General features: G+C 44.5%; 6 protein-coding genes across 6 annotated transcripts; 1 reads left to right on the forward strand and 5 right to left on the reverse strand.

The window, feature by feature from the left end:
* Nucleotides 1-2,376, reverse strand: F4813DRAFT_381352 (uncharacterized protein; the record flags this gene model as incomplete). The annotated part of the gene is made up of 4 exons (XM_049245661.1): nt 1-477; nt 594-1,875; nt 1,929-2,035; nt 2,086-2,376. 4 exons carry the CDS (start codon nt 2,374-2,376, stop codon nt 1-3), a joined length of 2,157 nt encoding a protein of 718 aa, XP_049098759.1.
* A 697-nt stretch (nt 2,377-3,073) lies between these two features.
* On the reverse strand, nt 3,074-4,350 carry F4813DRAFT_381353 (Zn-dependent exopeptidase; the record flags this gene model as incomplete). Its single annotated transcript, XM_049245662.1, has 2 exons — nt 3,074-4,087; nt 4,153-4,350. 2 exons carry the CDS (start codon nt 4,348-4,350, stop codon nt 3,074-3,076), a joined length of 1,212 nt encoding a protein of 403 aa, XP_049098760.1.
* A 501-nt stretch (nt 4,351-4,851) lies between these two features.
* F4813DRAFT_363334 (uncharacterized protein) lies at nt 4,852-8,038 on the reverse strand. Its single transcript, XM_049243692.1, has 3 exons — nt 7,913-8,038; nt 7,136-7,843; nt 4,852-7,060 (listed from the first exon to the last, which is right to left on the reverse strand). Exons 2-3 carry the CDS (start codon nt 7,474-7,476, stop codon nt 5,266-5,268), a joined length of 2,136 nt encoding a protein of 711 aa, XP_049098761.1. The 5' UTR covers nt 7,477-7,843; nt 7,913-8,038; the 3' UTR covers nt 4,852-5,265.
* Nucleotides 8,039-9,646: 1,608 nt separating this feature from the next.
* F4813DRAFT_363335 (AFG1-like ATPase-domain-containing protein) lies at nt 9,647-11,883 on the reverse strand. The gene is made up of 2 exons (XM_049243693.1): nt 11,313-11,883; nt 9,647-11,258 (listed from the first exon to the last, which is right to left on the reverse strand). The coding sequence occupies exons 1-2, from the start codon at nt 11,557-11,559 to the stop codon at nt 9,874-9,876; spliced, it is 1,632 nt and encodes a 543-aa protein (XP_049098762.1). The 5' UTR covers nt 11,560-11,883; the 3' UTR covers nt 9,647-9,873.
* A 1,673-nt stretch (nt 11,884-13,556) lies between these two features.
* Nucleotides 13,557-14,388, reverse strand: F4813DRAFT_390504 (uncharacterized protein; the record flags this gene model as incomplete). Its single annotated transcript, XM_049247025.1, has 3 exons — nt 13,557-14,060; nt 14,229-14,250; nt 14,315-14,388. 3 exons carry the CDS (start codon nt 14,386-14,388, stop codon nt 13,557-13,559), a joined length of 600 nt encoding a protein of 199 aa, XP_049098763.1.
* Nucleotides 14,389-16,537: 2,149 nt separating this feature from the next.
* Nucleotides 16,538-17,651, forward strand: F4813DRAFT_397382 (Orn/DAP/Arg decarboxylase 2; the record flags this gene model as incomplete). The annotated part of the gene is made up of 3 exons (XM_049247938.1): nt 16,538-16,721; nt 16,828-17,223; nt 17,359-17,651. 3 exons carry the CDS (start codon nt 16,538-16,540, stop codon nt 17,649-17,651), a joined length of 873 nt encoding a protein of 290 aa, XP_049098764.1.
* Nucleotides 17,652-20,509: the final 2,858 nt, after the last annotated feature.

Here is a 20,509-nt window from a genome sequence, read left to right on the forward strand (position 1 = left end):
CTAAAACCCTCCCGTCCCCTGCACCCTCTTAACAGCCCCCACAACCCCCCTAGCCCAAGCCAACCTCCCCGCATCCACACCCGTCGCTCCCTCCGCCTCCCTCCCCTCCCCATCCCTCCAAATCCCATCCTCCCCGCCAACTCTCCCGTACAAATGCGTGTTCTGATTCCTCCTCAGTCCCGCAATCCAGCTGCGACAAATCAGCCCGCTGTCAATTAGTATATTAACCTCCTGGCTATGAAACCAGCTCTGCGTGTCCTGATTACCGTTCCCGACAACGCCGATGTGCTCGTCCGCAATGAGAAGCTTGATGTGGCAGGACCGCCGCTTCTTGCTTGCTACGATGGGGGAGGTCTGGTCTTTGGCGGTGTACCAGTACCAGTGTAGATGTTGCTTTGCGCTGGGGGGGAGGAGGCCGGTGTAGAGATGGTGCGCGATGGCTTCGTTGTGGCCGCCTTGCATGGGAAGCATTTCGCCCTAGGATAGGAAAGGGGTTAGTCTTTTACGTATACTATACATTTACTGTTTACGTAGCAGTGGCTTTTAATAGGTGGGTTTATGGAATAAGTAGACATGAATAGGAGAAGACTTACCGAGTCATTATACCCCAGACAAATATAGCAATAAACATCCACGCCACGCTCGCAGGCCTCTACTATAGCCGGGATAAGTGGCTCTGCGTTCAGCGTCGGAGATTGAATAAATACATTCTTCTGCGCGTTTCTCAGTGCTGACAGCCAAGCCGCGTTTTGCGGATTTGAGACGGAGGAGTGGTTCGGTTGGCCATAAGGAGCACGGCAGACTAGAGCCATCGGGAAGGACTCGTGTATTGGGTGCGGTATGTACGGTGTCATCTCGTCCCGCGCATCGCACTCGGGAGCGGTTCCTTCGAACCTTTCGTTGACTGTGTGGTTGAGGTGCCGTGATACGGCTTGCATCCGCGTTTCGCCTGGCTTTTGGCTTACGGACGCTTGTATGCGGCGGATTTCCCCGACGAGATCCTCGTCGTAGTGAGGAACGTCTGCGGTTTGCTCCGTAGGTAGACCTTGCGGTGCAAGGGGGTTTCCTCCTTCACCACTTTGAACAATAAGACCGTCTTGTACTTGATGGCTACTGGTCCTGTTACTAATGCCACTGAGAGAATTCAAGCTTCTTGATGTTTCTGTGCTCGATCTGCCCGTTCCATTGACATGACCTGTCCACCCACCCGTTCGTTTGGTCTCAAGAGCGTCTAGGCCATAGGTGTCCCCTCCCGGCAGTTTATCTGTATCAACAATCGCAGAATAGCCTTTAATAGCTCCTTCAGGACTGAATATATCAGCATAGCTCGGGGTAAAACTTGTCCTTCCACTCTTAGCTGCGGGAGAGTTGAGATACGGCAATGGCGGCTCTAATTTCTTATGCCAACTTAAGAGCGCCATATCGTACAATGAATCCACGATGGGGCCTTCCACCTGTACCATCATCTCTACATTATCATTATCCTGAATGTTGTTGCTCTGTACAACAGCGATCTCGCGGTCCACGATCATGTACTTGGAATGAAACGTGCCTAGTAGCGGACGGTGATAATTTATGACTTGAAGATCGATATTGGGAATCTCATGTGGAGCCGGTAGTCCGACAGCACTACCGGTGTATTCGCTCTCAGGAACCATATAATGTGGCTCGAGGAGTTGCTTTGGACTCCCGCGGTCATATATGATCTTCACGACGATTTTCACTCCCCGCCCCCCAGCGCGATATGAGAGCTCTCTTATCGCATTCGTGATGTACTTGGAGGCCACTCCGTTCTCCCAAAAATTGGTTGCAAGGAATACCTCTTTTTCGGCGCGGACAATGACGTTGGACATGTGCCTCATGATATCAGGGATGCTTTAATGGGAAGTTAGGATGTGGTTACGCGAGTATATGTCATGTTGACTTACACGGAAATGATGGTTAATGGCATAGTCCCGCTGCTACCCATCAAAGAAGGGCTGACCATACCGCACCCCAAATTATCGTCAAGTGTAGATAGTGCATCGTGATAGACCTAGTTGTATTAGTTTACTACTTGTTATTATACCATTTTGCGGAACTAACCCTGAGAAACAAGTCGCTGGGCTTTTCTGTGCCCCATTTCCCACAGGCCCGGGCTCTCTCCAGCTCTTTGGGGTTAAGAGAGCCTTTTCCAATGTCGCGGACGTCCCCTTTGAAGCCATGGTCATGATCATGGCAATCGAACAACTTCTTCCATACCTCGCCAGGAGTCAACGTCAAATATCGGGCGAGAGTTGACGAGACGCTCTCAGATGATAGACATAGTTCATACAAGTGCTCACTAATTTTGAAAGGAGACTCGGTGGACACAATCGTATCTTGCTTGGTTGGCATGGTGAATTTGGCGACTTGCTGCTGGGATTGTTTCCAAAGGTACCTACGTAAAGATGACGAAAGAAGTGTAAACCCGAAATCATCCAAATTCTGTGTATTCTGGATCAAGGCCATTGCAGTATTTTAAGAAAAACCGCATCCTGTATAGAATTGCGCTTCTGCCCGTCGGACATATCTAAGATACGTGTATACATGCAGCCTCGAAAAATGGACAACATGTATTAGACTTAGTCTCGGAGGTTAAAACAAGGCTATACGAACTATGATGCCAAGATTTGAGGATAAGTTAGATATAGGGGTGGTGTGGCTGTTAAGCTGCAGGTAATAACGGAACCTGAGTGGCTAATTCACCGACAAGAATGACGCAAGCTCCGACTCCGAACAATCCAGTTCGGATAACCGGCTCGACATAATACACTCAAAGCATCTATGGATTTGCCTAGATGCCCGGGATGCCAGGATGCTTAGATATCTTACACTAAAGTCCGGATAGTACGGGAACAACCATGGGATTAAGCTTAAATTTCTACTCATTCTAATGTAGGTAGTATAGCAAATTGTATGTGCTAATCCAATACCCTTGTATACTTGTATAAGAAAATGATCGCCATGGTTCCAACCAAAGTGTTTACTTTGTGCCCACCTTGTGTTCAAACGCCATTAACCCCATGTATGCATTCGACCATCAATCTCATTCTTACAACTCTCCCATCTCGTTCACCGACTTCAGCTTCTCAAAATCAGTGAAACCCAACTCGTAGACAAGCGCAAGAGTCATCCTCGCGTGCTGGAGCATGTGGTCAAAGGAGAGATACTTAATCACATCATCGGTATTGTGAATGTGCTGGTTGGACTCGGAGAAGGTTGACTCGATAACAAAAGCAGAAGGATAACCAGCCTTGGAAGCAGATGCGTGGTCCGAGCAAGCGTATCCACACTTAGTCTCAACCCAGGGGACCTCGCAGTACTCCTCAATAACCTTCTTGATGAAAGCTGTCAAGCCGGGGTCGACGAAGTCAGTGATAACACCCACACTCTCGGGCTTTCCTGCGTCAAGTGTTCCCTGGGCGTAGCCAGTCATGTCTTGCTGCAGCATGGCCTTGACGTCGCGGCTCTTCTTAGCATAGTCCGCGAAGACAGCCTGACTTCCAAGGAGGCCGCCTTCCTCAGCACTGTACCAGTGGAACTCGATCGTGTTCGGGGCATTCCCTTCAATTATGTCTTTCGAAGATAGAAGAACGCGGAAAGCCTCGAGGATTGTAACAGTACCGCTTCCATCATCATCGGCACCAGGGGCCGGAAGCATGGAGGGGAACCAGAGGTTGATCGAATCCTGGTGGGCGCCGATGACGATAGTTGCGTTCGACTTGCCAGGAATCGTTGCGATAATCGAGTTCTGGCCCCAGGAGTGCTCGAAATGTTTGGCATTAACCCCATATTTATCAGCACCGGCCTCCTTAATTGTGTCTTGGACTGTCTTCAGCAGCCACTCCGAAGACTGACGGCCATAGTCTGATTTGTAGTATCGCGTATGGAAGCTCGTAAACTTCTCGAGATGCTCTTGGAGCAAGTCCTTAGATAAGTCCTTCAATAGGGGATGGATTTCGGATTGGAGCTGGACCTTCTCGGGGAATAGGGGCGATTCTTGGGAGGTAACACGTAACTCGGCGAGGTCAATGTTATCCGTGATATCCATGAACCGTAGTCCTTCCTATAGCAGAGCTGTTAGTGGCTGTAAATACACTGGAATCTGTAAATCAGGAGAGGTAAACATACACGACGAAGCTGCCATTTCTCATCCTCAGTTACCCATGCTGTCTTTCCAGGAGACAGCTCGATAAGATATCGCTCCGGAGCTTCTACTTCTTCCAGAAGTGCATCTACGGTAGGGAGAAAGCGACCGGCCTCATTCGCTTCGATAAAACGAGCACTCGCTGCCGCAGGCAGGAGAAATCCAATAAGAGACGCCTTCATGGTTGTAAATCCGTGCTTATCGACGGTTCTGCTGGTTTGATGAAATGTTGTTGGAGCGATAAAAGGCAATGGTATGAAGATGAAATAGATCAAACCCTTTAACTCCGGGAATGTAACTTGAAGGTTGACTGGTTTTAGGTACTTTGGAGCTGGCATAGCAACAGCTGACTGGGCAGCTGACTGATGACCAATCTGGAAGCTGGCGCAGTTGGGGTTGCATCTCCTGGTCCCTGGTGCACGGACCATATCCCTTATCAGTACTAAAATGACGTACCACGCGCCAAAAACTTATGTGTGTGCATGCATGCAACCTACTATATATGCAAGGAGTGCATGTGATCATGAACTGAGTTACATAATTGAGCATAAGAACTAAAGGCCAATTTAACACGGACTACAATTTCAAAGTATTCATTGCAAATGACATGGACGTTCCTGACCCGTATTGAAATGCATTACTAAAATAGGATTCAAGAGCTCAGAATGAGAAATATTGCAACATTGCAGCATAATTGTCTTAGGTATTAAACATTGGTCGCAAGGTCTACTATTATACAATTAAGAGTGGACAGCCCTCATTGGCTTGTCGACCTGCTCTCTCGTACCAGCCTCATATGCCCCTCGTCTGCACTGCACGACATCCAACCTTGACGATCCTGGTGCCTGCTTGAATCTGTTCTCGTGAATAAGGTAATAAAATAGAAACAGGGGTTCGTGCACAAATCAACGGGTATCAGAACCCCATAAACCACATGCGGAGGGAGGACCGGAGTCTCGAATGCTGTATGATGCCATGGATGAAAACAAACCACCCCCTGAAAATGCCTCAATGCTCTCGTAAAATCAGAAGCCCTATACTTGGCTTTTCCTGAACGCCGATACGCCAAAATTAGATAACCACAACTATAAACGTGCTCATTCGACGCTCTCAGATTTTATCGGATGGTAGAGCGTTCCTCTTAGACACATACGGTCCGATCGAGATTCCTCCATCTTCTTTCCACCCTCACCATTCTCATTCGCCCCAAGCCATCGTCGCCACAATGCACCGCTGAAACCGGCATTGTAGTAGAAACTACCACCTTGCATGTTGTGCTCGCCCCAACCAAACGGGCTATCTTGTGGCGTAGGTGGATAGTTGAAAGTTTTATCCATGACCTCTAGTGGCCATTGCCTATCAAAGTAAACTGGGTGCGGCGCGTAAACAGCCTTGTATCCATGGTGAAGAGCAACCGTTGGGGGCCACATCTCTGGAAACATAGTGTGGTGCAAACGGAACGTTTCCTCATGCATAGTATTTAATAACCCTCTCGAAAGTCGTGCAACTGTAATGATTGCTACTCGGCGAGGCGGTATCTCAAGGGACGTGTTATATCCTGATACGTCGTTGCGGAAGACCCAATTTGTCTTTGATGGATCAAATAATGGGTCAAAGACGATTAGATCCGCATCTTCACCTACACCCCATCGATAATCATCATCTTCGATCTTCGTCGGTGGCGTATTCTCCTTAGGAGATGGGAGCATACCACGGTCGGAAGTGGGAAATGTCACTGGACCCCAAACTGGTTTCTCTTTCCTTTCTATCGTCTCTCGTTCAACTAGTTGAGAAAATTTGGACCACGAACCATGAATACCGGGTATCCAGAATCGAGAACTCCTCTCCCATAGTAGTTTTCGAGGCTGTTCTGCTGCCCACTTTGAGATACCATTGTGGAACTCGTAGTAGTGGCCGGTATATCTTAGATCCATTTCCCAATTCCAAAAGAAATCATATTCTTGGTGCTGCTGCGAAAACCACTGCAGGGCAAAATGCGCACTTCGGTAAACGCCATGGATATCAGACTTGGAATGATTCTCCACGTTGTCTTCTTCAGGGAACGGGCCGGGGTAGTAAGTTCGCATCTGCTGTTCCGACCACAACGTTGTAATGCCCCAAAATTCCTCAGGCACATTATCCCTTATCGTCTGGTTATAAACTTCGTCGGACGCCCAGATGGGTATTGAGTTGTCTTTGACATGAACAAGAAGATGTACGTCATATTCGCCACCGGATTTTAGGGACAGCTCGTTAATCATAGCTCGTAGAGACAAGAGTTGGATGTCGGTGTACTGGTAGCCAGTCCAGGTTCGTAGTACATAAGCAGAGCGCTTAACTACTTTCTTGTCTTCAGCGGAGCCATTGCTACGTGCTGCTTCAGGATCAAATCGTTTCTGGTTTTTCTCAAAGCACTTCTTCTGTGCCCTGCCCCAATTCACATTGCGATAATCGACCTTGGTAAACATCTCTTGGATCTTCTCAGCACCTGCATGGGCCGAATGATTCGAAAGTCCTAACCCTCCTTCAGCGGGATTGTAGCTATAACCATAAGGACCGAAACGACCAAACCGTTCCCAGCACTTGTCTGGCGCAACCCCGATACTCTCGTACGATCCCCAGAACGGGGCAGGCATCCCAGCAGGTATACCGGGATATGCAAAGATATCAGGCGCCGGGAACTTTTCATTTTCATCCACATAACACCTTTGCACAGGCTGGTGATCCTTAAGATACTCGCTGGAGCTGAAGTCGGGATACGGATTAACAATAACGGGGTCCATAGGAGGGGTCTTGTGAATTAGAGGCTTGGTTTTCTCTGTGACCTGCTGTTCCGGGATCCAGTCTGTGTAGTTCACAAGCGAGCGCACGCCATTGTAAAATCCACTTAACCTGAAGGCACGTGTTAGAACCATTTGTTGCCTCCTTTGAGTTACTTCCCAACTCATAGACTGAATGACTTCTTACCTGGGGTATTTCTCCCAGTGATAGGGGATTCTCTCTTCTGTCTTAGTATTCTCGACGTAATAGCGCCTAGCTCGAAAACTTCCTCCGGCAAGCAGAACAAACGTGAAAAACACAGCAATTGTGAAAAAGAACAACTTCTTTGGTGACGTGCGAAGTAAACCACCCAGTCGCCGACGGGGTGTTGAGAACCCTTTGCGCCAAGTATCCGACATGATGGGTGATCCGTCTAAGGGCGAACTAGCATGGCTTGAATCGTGCGAAGGCAGCACCTCGTAAAGTGATTTGGACCCCGAGGACCGAAAAGAGGGAATTAAGGAAAGGGTGTTTTTTATCGCGCCCATCCTAATTATGAGAAATGGGACCGAAAACGATTGTGTCGCGCACGTTATCCTTCGCGTCTAGGTCCACAAGTAAATCGCACGCCTTGTTGTCCTTTCAGCATTACGTATAGTCCCACGATAGACTGAAGAAAAATAAAGATTATGTATTGTAGGAAACGCCGACAGAGAGAAAAGGAGAGGAAAAGGAACCCAGCCCTGAAAAAGGCCAAGACAAACTTGAGAGAGTGGAGGTAATATGAAATGCCAGGCTGCCAGGGCATTAAAGCTGGATTAAGCTGGATTAAACTGGACTCCACCAAGAAAAATGACGGAATTCTCCCCTTTTTTGGTGTGGCAGCTGTATGAGTAAGGGTGGGTAAAGAACGACCTAGCAGAAGCCGGGTTAGCAGCCAACTAGTAGCAACAAACTTCTCTTCTTTGGTGGGAAGGAACGAACCGCCTTTGCAAATGATCTTCGCAAATGATTGCACCCCACTAGCACCCACATGGGAAGGTCCCGTCTAGGAAACTACCTAAGATTAACTCATCCGTCTTCTAGTGTACATACATAATGACCCCCCTGGTAGGTACACTATTTTGTAGTTGGTGCATCTAGATTTCCTATAACATGGGAGTAGCGTATATTCCAAGACCTGATTGGTCCAAATAACCAACCATCTGCCACCCAGTACATGATTATCTGCGAGGTTTCACCTGACTTTTCTTATTCATCTCATCTCCTTCCACATCCCACCCACCCCAACCACTATTCTATATATTTATAGGCTATCTACATAACATTGCTTTATGATAGCTATCCTCACCTACCTAATTCATTGATATCATTACTGTTTTAAACATTCCGATGGATTTATAGTTATTACCTCATGTAGGTGCCGTCTTACAGCGCCTTTCCCGATGAGGCTCTGCAGTTAAAAGAAGCCACCCCCACATTTACATCGTGAAAAGGGGTCATTAGCGCTGAAGAAACATTATTTCTAAATGTCTTAGACTGGGAGCGGCGCAGAACTTTATAAGCACATCCTAACGATCAACAACGATATCGTGACGATAATCTTATACAAGCCATGAATAGAAAACGTTACGATACCTGCATATTTCTTTCCTGTTTGAAGGATCCAGCAGGGATGACTTCTCGGTCTGTTCTAATCGAAATTTGCATTGGTTAGAATCCTACGCTAGAAATTGCCGCTTGAGATTGGAACTCCCAGTAAGATTCTCTCTATCAGCTGAGATGCATACAACCATAGCACATACATAGGGGATGCACCCATGAATACCTACGGATGAACATGTAGTAGCAACCCCTGATCTACATAACAATATGGTAGCTCACCGCATCTATATAAGTTTCGACATATAACCATGTGTCAAGTACCTAACGTAGCGAAGAAATTTCTCAAGATCTTCATATAAATTACCACTACAATTACCACTACAATTACCACTACATCAATTAGGTATCTATATATAGGTTAATAGATACATACCTAGATACTAGGTTAGGTATTTACAAGTAGCACTAACATGTAACTAGCAAATGTACGTCCTTTGGGTATGCATTAAAAGTAAAAAGAATATCTCGAGTCTAGGCCATCCCCTAAAGCAATCGTCTCCCCAGACCCTGGTTAGTTTTAACGTTCCCCCCCATGGTTGTCACGGTCCCTTCGGTCAAGCTCCTAGCGGGAATTTGCCCGACTATGCCGGATCCATGCTCGCTACTATGTACATAAATGTAAGTTCGCGGCGCACTTAACTACGAAATTGGACGTCCTAACGTCGGCGCGTCGCGTGCAAGTCGACATTATCAGGCAATTGTACGGCGTACCTAGGTTCCCAGCAGATGCTGTGTAACAAGAGCAAACACGCATGAGTGAAACCTCGGATCGTTTATCGATTTCCATTAATAACATGTAAAGAACAGTCGCACAAAATATCGTGTACCTCTACATTACACGACTCCTAAATAGATATCTGGGATATGCATGTATGCACTAATCTCGAACACCGCCAATCTAAACAGCTCAATCATCGTCTTCAATGAACTAAGTTAGCGCAGGTAATACATTGTACCACTACCGTACGCCTGAAGCAAGATAAAAACCTACCTAAGGTATCATATCACGCAAACAATAAACTTGGATAGACTAATGAAGCACAGCCCAGCGAATTCCACGAATCTCGTATATCTTAGCGCAAAATCTAGCAATAAGTGACTTCTACGATGTAAGTAGGTATCAAGCACTCTAGCCACAAACCTGTAGCCCACTCGCCGCCATTCTATGCGTCCCGTAACAAACCGTCGAGCCAGGAATAAACGCCAAACTATGCTAGTGTGCAGTAGGACAAGATCCTGTCTAATCCATATCGCATCACATACTATCCTCCATCTGTCGGCTACGGGCCTTTGCCCAGTCGTCCCCTCTCCTTTTTGCCCCCTAAACTTTCTAGACCCATACCGCGCTCAACCCACTCTTGACTAGACATCTCACTCAGCCTCGATAGCGCTCGCGCAAATGCAAAGCGCTCTTCGTCGCCGGAGAACAGACTCGAGTTTTTTAACTGGTCAATGTTACTGTCCACGTCCTCGAGCATGTGCTGCATGGCGTGGCTAGTCGATTCGTCATCGTCGTCGTCTATAGGCTTTCCATCCCTTTTCAGGGACTCCCGCAGTTCCTGGGGCGAGATGAATAATTCCGTTAAAGGAACGGCCGTGGTGAGGACGAGCTTGGCGCGGGATTCGTAGACAGCGTCTATAAACGTAATGAAGCGTCTTGCAAGATCGCGCTCTCGGAAAGTCATGCCGGGCACGTCAGATATGATAAACGCGTCGTAGCAGCGCATCAGCTCGAGGTAATCAGCCGCGCCTGTCGCACGGCCAATCAGTTCTTGGAAGGTGAACCAAGCGCAGCGGCCGCTAACTCTCGGAACGTAGATGTCGCGGCCCCAGACCTTTTGTGTTTCTGGGTGAGGTTCTGGCGCATCGGGATCGCCAAGAAACCGGAGCCACTTCTCTATGTGCAATGCCGCCTGGTTGTCGAGCGGCGTGTGGTAGACCCCGGACGGCGGCCGGGGGATTTTGCGGTAATCGGTAGGGGAGTTGAGATTGATGACATGCAGCCGCGACTTTAGAAGGTGGATCGCCGGAATAAAGGATTCGCGCTGAATCCCGTTTTTATATAACTCATCCGGATTTCGGTTTGATGTCGTCACGAGAACAACTCCGTGGGACATTAGTGCCTCTAAAAGCCTTCGTAGGATCATCGCATCGGCTACATCAGTGCATTGGAACTCATCGAAACACAGAACATTCGCCTTCTCTGCGATATCTGCTGCTACAAACGGGACTGCGTCTATATCGTTTCCATGCGTCATCTTCATCTTATGCAACCTCTTGTGCACATCCTGCATAAAATTATGGAAATGTATTCTGGTCTTAGATTGGACGGAACTGGGCAATGTGTCGTAGAAGAGGTCCATCAACATAGTCTTCCCGCTCCCGACGTCGCCGTACAAATATAATCCTCGCGGCAGATTGGCTGGGATATCTTGTATGGCTCTAGTGGCTGGCTTCGGTCCGAACCACGAAAATAATGATTTGGTCGGTTTTAGAGTCTCGAGGTTCGGGCGCACAACGGGTTGCGCTCGGTAATGAACTAGTTCGTCGTGTAAATTTTGCAAATTCTGGATAATCCCGCGTTGGTGCTGGTCCTCTCGGAGGCGCCCTTCCTGCACTCGCCGATCGTATTCTTGAATCGGGCCATGGTCATCGGGTATGCGAGCTATATCAAAATTTTAGAAATGAAAGCAAGTGAAGATTAAATTGGTGTTCTGACCATTCTCTAAAGAGGGTGTCGCAACGGTCGCAAAACGTCTGGATGCGCTTGGCGAGAGAGCGGGCCATTTCAAGATGGCGGACGATGGCTTGCGACTGGCTGCAGAAGAACTGATCGTGTTTCGTCGACTTTCACCCGCCCTCGTTATCAAGCATCGAGTGCATATGTGGCGTCCTGGCTGAAGTCTTACAATGATCTGGGCAGAGAAACGTCGCACGGGAGGAGTGCGAAGCGAATAGCAGCGCATTCTTAACAAGTCCTCCTCATGAATAATTATCTTTCGAAAGACCTTGATGCATCATAGGCCGGGGGAGCATATTACGTAGGTAGGTAAGAATTCGAAAAGGTCAGAGTACAGGTGAGATTCAAGCCGGAATTATTACCAAAGGTACCAAAGGTAAGAAACAGTAATTAGCCTTTACTTGTCTCTATTCGGAGATATATAGGCATTTGGACCGTTTACATATGTATGCGCAAATGGCGAAATTACCCGACCGTCTCCGGCAAGATCCCGCTCTAGATAGATTATTCTTATATCCTAAGATCTATTGTTAAAACGAATTATTTCCGGCTTGATCTGATAAAATGCTTGGCCGAGGTTCATGTTTCTTATATAAGATAAAAATGGGGACCGCTCAGGGACGGCTATTCTTTAACTCCCGTACTATCACCAGGTCCTAGTCAGTCACACATGACGTAGTTGGGATACAAATCAACCCAACTTTATGTTTTATCCCTATTCTTCAGTCCTTTTTTTCGCCTTGTATGAATGAAAAGCACTAGTAACCAGTCAGCTTTTTATGTAATTGACGATTAATCGGCGAATCTCACTAACACTGGTTTACTCTTCTAACCTAGTCAAATAGTACAAACTGTCTTACCTACTCGTAAGAAACGTTTCCCAAAGTATTGCCACAAACTACGAGTTTAATTAAATACCATCACATGTCAGCAGTCATTGAGTAGTGCAACAAAGTGTACCCAAAAATCACAAGGCTCAATTATGCTTGTCTCGTCGCCTACATGGTTTATACTAACTCCAAACGAATGTAGATATAACAGGTAGCTATGATAGGTAGCCTTAGATAGCTAATAGGGATATATAAAAAATATCAGATCATAAAAAGAGCATATAGGTAATAACACAGCTTAGGTAACGTATGAGGCTCTCTGCGGGGCAAGAATAAGCTTGATGTTGATGCTACCCACACAGTGACCAGACACGTTAGCGAGGCTGATGACCTGCTCCATAGACTTTGGAACTTTCTTACCCCGAATTTCACGCCGACTACGCGGTGGTGTAGAGGGAATACAACGCTCATAATCCACCAAGAAAGCAGATCTAATGCTTTATGGCGACTAGGTTGTTCTCAGATCTCAGCTCCCAAGTATTAAAACCGATCCTCTCTTCGTTCAGTGAGTATAAATTTCCATCCTGGAGCATTGACGACCCCTGCAGTTCCTGTCGTTCATCTGCTTCAATATCTTACTTCTAGCTGACAGGAAGAGAGGAAAGTCGAAGACGAAGTTGGGTCTTAGATTAACTCAAAGCGATATCAAACCGCGTTCAGACCGGACCGGCCGATCAGAGTGGTACACCCAATAATGTCTCGTGATGGCGTCGGCCCGGCTAAACGTCTTCTCACCGGATGCTGCACCCCTTGTGTGACGGCCACTTGCTTCGGATGGGCTGACGGACCAGAACGAATCCCCTACACGGGAACATGCTCGGAAAGACGATGTGCCCCAACCTAAGAGCAGTCACCTCTCAGCAATGAAATTCGCTATCATTACTGTCCTCATATTGACTAGGCGAATCATGTAGTGAATTGATTGCGATATATGCAAGAGAAGACCCTAAGGCAAACCAGGGCAAGCATATTTAAGGGCTAGGTATTTTGGAGACGTAAAAACTTTAGAATTAAAAAGTCATCATATTATCACATACGTCCCATTCGAAGGTTCTTAGTATGCACTATTGCGATTAGACGAAGGCTTGGATGGACGGTGCAATATTATATAGCATTAGAAATGTGTGTGTTGTAGACCAAGAACGTGGGTACGGTTGATCAGAGGTGAGTTTGAGACCCTGTTCACCTACACGGCTACGAGTGACAACATGCCGCACATGTGCATCCCGACCGCACTCCACTTCAGGCGGGACATATGCGGTGGCAAGGTCGCCATCTACGAGTATGTGTGTTGGCTCGCTAAAGAAGAAGGCGGAGACCGAGTCGCTAGACACTAGGGCCCGTAGAGGAAGAACAAGTTGGGGAATTGGTGGATGGCGATTCCGAGATGCGACTGGACATCTTCGGACCAAGCTTCTACGAGGCGAGTGCCATTCCGACCTCGGATGTTAAGGCGCTTGAGCCCGCTGGCCTCGTCGCCGAATCCCGCGGCTGAAATAATTACGTCAAATTTGATCGTCTTTCCGTGCGCGCAGATGCCCGTCTCAGTGATGACCTCGATGGGTTTCTCGATAATGTCGACAATGTCCAGCTGGGGCTGATCTATGACCTCGTAGAGGTCCTCTTCAAGGCAGGGTCGCCTGACCAGCAGCTCTCGCTTGATTGTGCAGCTAATCCTGGCCCGCGTCTGCGCGGCCCAAAAGGCGTACGCATCCCCATTGGCTCGGGGGTCTCGGCGCAAGTCTCGGAAGCCCGCCATCCAGAAGGCCCAGCCTCCCGCGAGATACCGCTTCCGGTAGAATTGATCCCGCTCCTCGGCCGGAACCGTCAGCGCGTCCTAGTCTCGGCACATGTAGTTAAAATCATTGGAAGACTGGAGACCGAGCCGCAGAGCTTCTCGGTAGCCGTTAGGCCCCATCCCCAGCGTCCCGGCCGTCCTGTCTGGGCTGTTGTCGTATTTAGGTGGGGTAAGACATGGAGTCCGCTGGCGCTCGAATCCGCGGACTCGAAACCCTAGCAGGCGCAGCCTGTAGGGACAAGTCAGTCTTTCGTGCCGTTAAAAGTTCTAATACTATACTGCATACTACTCACTTGCACACGGCGAGGATGTCTGAGAAACCTGCGCCAATGACGATAACACCTAGGTTATTCGAGTCCATCTCCATCTCGACGACTAGTAGGAGAGTGATATAGGGAGGTTTCCAGGATGATCAAGTCTAGTCGAGTGAATAAACCCACCGAGGGATCAACAGCTTGCACGAGTTTTCTAAGCCAGGCCATCAAGGATACTCGCGCACTGGTGTAGTATGGATCTCGTGATAATGCACGTTGTTTTCGATTATACCCTACATATGGTTGTCAAGTTACGTTCCTTACATCTGGGTCATGCCTTTTACTGTACGCAGACTGTACCATATTGTGGCTCGCCTAAATCGAGTTCTCACATGAATCTTGTATAAATTCAACATTGTAACTGCAAGGGATTCCTATAGATCCAGTCACATATCAGGAATAGGGGGACTTGTCAGATATCGCATATTATGTCAGGCGATACTCTAGCTCTGCTTCCCCCGGGGAGTACTCTAGACGTCTAGAGCGCCACTGATGCGCCGCTGCATGTATCTAATTAGATAGCATAAAGCCCCCAATAGACGTAAACGTTCTCATCATCATCATCATCATCATCATCATCATCATCATCATCAGATATCGCATAATAATTCAAGAGATATATTATATACTATTCAATCACTTTACAAAGAATGATCGTAAAACAAAGCTGACAGCAGTCAGAGGTAGACAGTTTTTATTTTTAATCCCGAGCGTTCTTAGATTTGTATTGCGGCCCTTTTAATATAATCAACCAACCTAGATTATCATAATTCTATAATATCATTCCTTTTAGCGCCCCAGTAGATATGTACCGGCTAATTATGTTACAGTTATACATACACCTGCCTTTAAGTATGTACTTAAAGTACCATGTAATGCATAAAAGAAAGAAGATATAACCCGTAGATTGGAAGCTTTACTAACCCCTTCGTCTATCCGCTTAGTTCTTCGTTCTATTGTCATTCCCGTTTTAACGGAGTCAAATAGAGAAATATGGGAACCGTTACAGACATCAATCCCATCTCCGACCCTCCTTTTCTGCTGGTACCTGCACCTGCATCTACCCCCTACCCCAGTGTTACTTGCTTCATAGCTACTACACTATACCGTACTAACTATACTGTTTATCTCTCCCTCTCTCCAGCCTACTGGAATTGCTCGTGAAGAATGAAAACTATTAACGTCCTGCCCCTCGCATGAGGCTCTGGGAGCGCTTCTCACACCGGCCCTTCGCCATCCGCTGCTAGTTCGAGATCCTCCGGGATACGGGAAGCACTCTCAGCGTCACCGCGGCCCAGAAGCTGCTGATTGGTCTCGAGTCTCTCGCCGTACGCTGCGAGCGGCATGCGCAGAATACGGCGGAAATAGCCGACTGGCTGCGGGAGCAGCCTCTGGTTGCCTGGGTCAACTACATCGGCCACCAAGACCATCTGGATCACCAAGAAGCCCTCAGGTACTTCAAACGGGGATTCGGCTCCGTCCTCTGCTTCGGTCTCAATGGCGGATACGAAGCAAGTGCTCGATTTGCGATTCCTTGAAGATGATCAGGCTACCCGTCGGCATTGAGAATATCAGGGATATCAAGGCCGACTTCCAGCAGGCCTTCGAACAGGCGTGGCATCCAGAGACCAGTAAGATTTGTGAAGTCAACGGTAGAAAGACTCAACTTCAGGACGAGATCAACGGCTATCTCTACGGACCTTCAGCACGTTCATAGGCACTGTACAAGGCAATCCAAGGTAGTGGTGGTTTAATTTCGCTGGATGTGACATGGATATGCGTACCGGGGACGAGGTAACGTTTTGTTTATCTCGATGCTCCCTCGTCGTCGTTGCCGTCGTTGTAAACAGGTTATCTCGGGTGTGTTTCTTTAATATTGCTCGGACACAATATTATCCTACTGTATAGTGCGTTCATACGTAACATCCATTTAATAACATGTGTGATTCAATTTTATATCTTGCAGTGAAGCAAAGAATGTCTCGCCTAGGACCCGCTTTGGTAACATTCGGTTGCATTTTTGGACACTCCTGTTACGATGCTCGTCAGCTTCTGACGCTCATATATGGCCACATACAAGCGCTATATATAAGCGCGTGTGTGTAGGTTTAAACATTATCTTTATAGACTCTTATTGATTTCATTAAGATACCATTAGGTGTAAAAATCCCTTACCTTTGGTACATATCTCGAATCGCAGGAATGGCCGTCAACGTAGCCGTAAGGGAGGCGTTTGAAAACCACGTCAAGGCCGTCGAAAGCCTGAACACGCCAGATCACATGCTTTCGACGTCAGAGGACTCGTTCTATGTCGCTGACCTGGGTGATATTGTTCGGAAGTGGACTGTGTGGACAGAAGCTCTTCCAGATATCACACCCTTCTTCGGTACGTACAGGGCTTCATGATATATCTGCCCCCTCTCATACTCGAGTACCCATACTTCATAACTCAAAGAAAAAAAGGGAAGTGTGCTAAACTAGACTACAAATAGCCGTGAAAAGTAGCAACGATGGACGGTTGATCCAGACCCTGGCCTCCTGCGGCGCTGGATTCGACTGCGCGTCGATCGAGGAGATTGAGCTAATCCTGTCCATGGGCATCAGCGTGGATCGAATCATCTTCACTCACCCATGCAAGCCTTCCGCGTCCTTGGGTTTATGCCGGAAGCTCGGTGTTTCCCTCATCACCTTCGATAACGAATGTGAGCTTTGCAAGCTTAAGGACCATTATCTCGAAGCGAACGTGGTCCTCCGCATCTTTGCCGACGACCCTACCGACGTTGACCCTTCAGGCACCAAGTTTGGTGCCTCTCACCACGACTTCCTGCGACTTATCCGCCTCGCCAAGGAGCTCGGGCTAGCACTGGCAGGTGCTAGTTTCCATGCAGGTAAGTGAGTTGAAGGATCTTGTAATAACTGGCTGGTAAACATGTATTATGCTGCATGTAATGTGATGCGATATGTGATATATATGTATCTACGTGTGTATGTATGTATGTGCTAGCTAACGACTGTCTTGCCAGCTCTGAGTGTAGCCGTCGACCCGGAGACATACGTTCGTGGAATCGGGGAGGCGGCAGAAGTCTTTACGCAGGCCCGAGAGCTAGGTCTCAACCCGACCATCCTCGATATTGGCGGTGGTTACATGGATCACACCTTTCCGAAGATCGCAGAGGCTGTGCGACCCGCCATTGAAACATGCTTCCCCCAACTCCGCAATGGAGAAGGGAGTCGGGGTCTACGTATCCTCGCCGAGCCAGGTACTCTATTTTCTAACAGCCCCTTCTACCTGGCCGTCAAGGTCATCGGGAGGTAAAGTCTTCAGCTCCTGCGCGGACTCAGTGCTATAGAAGCTAACGGCGATGCGGTAGCTTACACGGCTGTATGCAATACGACCTTCAACAGGTTTACCAGTCCAAACCACATAATCTACCTTAAACCATCTTTCGACAAGGAAGCAATCTCCTTGTTCAAGCGTTTAGAGATCTCAAAAACTGACCGGGCTTGATATGCGAGCAATCGACGTGAGCAATACCATAACCTTCTGCTTCCCCTTTCTTTCTCTTTCTCCTTGCCCTTGACCGGTGGGTTGGTTTATCTACATGTAGCTGCAATCTACTGGCAGATGATATACTACCCCTGATAGACCCCCCGAGCTTAGTTGGTAAGTATAGCAGACTGTTGAGTTTTGACATCGCATGGCAAGATACTTACATAATCAATGCTCCAACCATTCTATATTTACTTTGTATCAAGCAAACATTACCCTTGCAATTAGACGCAGACGGGCGATTGTGTCCTACATGCTTTTGCGTTCATACTCCAGAGCGACGCGACGGGCCATCCACTCCCCGGTAGATGTCGGCCTCGTAGTCGTAGATCTCGAGACCACCATCCATGTACTGAAAGAGCATGATGAACTGGCCGTAATCGGTGTGATCGTTCAGTCAATTCGCCGATTCATTGGTGAGCGGCGAGAGCGGCATGCCTAGGAAACAGTTCCAGGTCGAGTGCGTGCACATGTGGCGAGGCTTGAACATCTTTTCGATGTAATCGACATCTTTGATGTTGAGTATCTTATACACGAGGCACATGTTTTCAAGGGACTGCTTGAAGCAGGCCGCGAACAACTTCTTGAGGAAGTCGGCGTATATGGCACCATGATGGCTAAGAGCCCCATCGATTTAGCGTGAGTATCCCTTTCGCTTATCTCCGGTACTGGCGTGGATTGCCTTGAAGTCCATGACGGGGACCGCAGCGGGCTCCACGTACTCTCTGTGCTCCTTTTCGCTCAGACCATCTATCCCAGCCCGGCAGATTGACGCAGCTAGCAGTATAGAACCCTTCTGAAAAACAAAAAATCCAAGCTGCTTATCATAACTTAAGACGTATGGGTTTACTTAAGAAAAATTATATGTTAAATGATTTAAAAGTTATTATAAAATTTAAATAAAAAAATAAAAAATAAAAATAATAAAAAAATAAAATTACGATAATAAAATAACGATAACGATAAAATAACTTAATGTTAAATTAATTAACCATGTTAAATGACTTGAAAATCTTTAATCTTATGTAAAATAACAGTGTAATACGCGTTTTTACGATTTTATCTTAATTAATTAAATTATTAAAAATATTATTAATTAGATTTTATATATTATTTATTTAATATATATTAATTATATAATAATTAAAAGTTTTATACGTTTAAATTATATAAGTTTTAAAAATAAAATTTTAATTAATATTGTTTATTTATTATTTTATTATAAATTTTATTATATTATTTATTATGTTTTAAGTTTAAATATTTTAACGATTAAAATGTATAAAACGAAACATTTATATTATTTATTTAAAGTTATTAATTTTAAAAATAAATAAACTTTAATAATATTAATATATATAAGGAATTTAAAATTATAAAAAACTATCCGATCTATTTAAATATTAACCGGGAATAATAACAAAAGTAAAAATTTTATTAACTTATAAAATTAAAATTTTTAATTTTAATATATTATTATTTATTAAATCTTTTTTTAAAATTTAAAACGCCGCATTAATAATAAGTTTTATAAAATTTAAGTTAATAAACGTTATACCATATTATTATTAATATCGGTTATCATTATTATTTTAATTAATTTATTAAATAAATTTTTATTTTATTTTTAATTATAATTACTTTTGTTAATTATCTTTTAAAATAAAATATTTTTAATTAATAATTTAATTAATTTTATAAATATTATTTTATGTTATTATATTAAACTTTTACATATTACTTTTAAAGGTAAAATATATTTTTATCATTTTTAAAATTGGTTTTTTAACTGTTAAAAAGAGTTTAATAATAATAATTATAATAAAAAATTATTAAAATATTATATTTATATATATAATAATTATAAATATAAATCTTTATAAATATTTCAAAAATTTATTTATTATATTAATTAATCTTTTTTAATTTATATATAATTATTTATAAAATTAATATTATTTAAATAAGATTTCTTTTATATTTTAAATAAAAATAAATTAATATTTTTAAATGTAAAGTTTAAGATTTTTTAAAAAATTTTAATATTAATTAAAGTTATTTATTTGAAATTTACCCTTTTTATAAAAGAGGTTATTTTAAATATTTAAGATATTAATAAAAAAGATTTGGAAAAGAAAATTAAATAAAGCTTTTAAAAATAATAGCTATATTAATAACAATAAAAAAAATAATAATAATGTTATAATAAAAAATATAAGTGGTAATATAAGTTATATAAATAACGGTATAAATAATTTAATAAAAAATAATAAAGATAAAAAATAAATAAAAAAAACTAATAAATTTAATAACTTTAATAAACTTGCTTACTTTAAAAAATAACATTTAAACTAATTTAATAAATAATTTAATAAATAATAACAAAAATCTTATAAAATAAAATAATAATAATAACAACACTATTAAAAAAAACCTTATTATAAACTTCGCAAGTATAACTTTTTTAATTAATTTCGTATTATATCCAACTTAATTTATTTTATTATATAAATTTAATTATAATTTACTTATCTTTTATGTAATAAAATAACGTAAGTGATTAAATAATTTACCACCAATAATATTAATAATTTTAATTTAACAGCTTTATAATAAAATCTTTT

The sequence above is a fragment of the Daldinia decipiens genome (assembly GCF_022478715.1).
Source record: "Daldinia decipiens strain CBS 113046 unplaced genomic scaffold F4813scaffold_21, whole genome shotgun sequence".
In the NCBI taxonomy this organism is placed as follows: Eukaryota; Fungi; Ascomycota; class Sordariomycetes; order Xylariales; family Hypoxylaceae; genus Daldinia; species Daldinia decipiens.

Bases quoted from the DNA above. Each gene is read 5' to 3' on its own strand.
- F4813DRAFT_363335 (XM_049243693.1), bottom strand. From the start codon at position 11,559: ATGCGCTGCTATTCGCTTCGCACTCCTCCCGTGCGACGTTTCTCTGCC. The intron at 11,259-11,312 runs GTCAGAACACCA...ATTTTGATATAG, and splicing joins GACACCCTCTTTAGAGAATG to CTCGCATACCCGATGACCAT.
- F4813DRAFT_363334 (XM_049243692.1), bottom strand. From the start codon at position 7,476: ATGGGCGCGATAAAAAACACCCTTTCCTTAATTCCCTCTTTTCGGTCC. The intron at 7,061-7,135 runs GTAAGAAGTCAT...ACGTGCCTTCAG, and splicing joins CACTGGGAGAAATACCCCAG to GTTAAGTGGATTTTACAATG.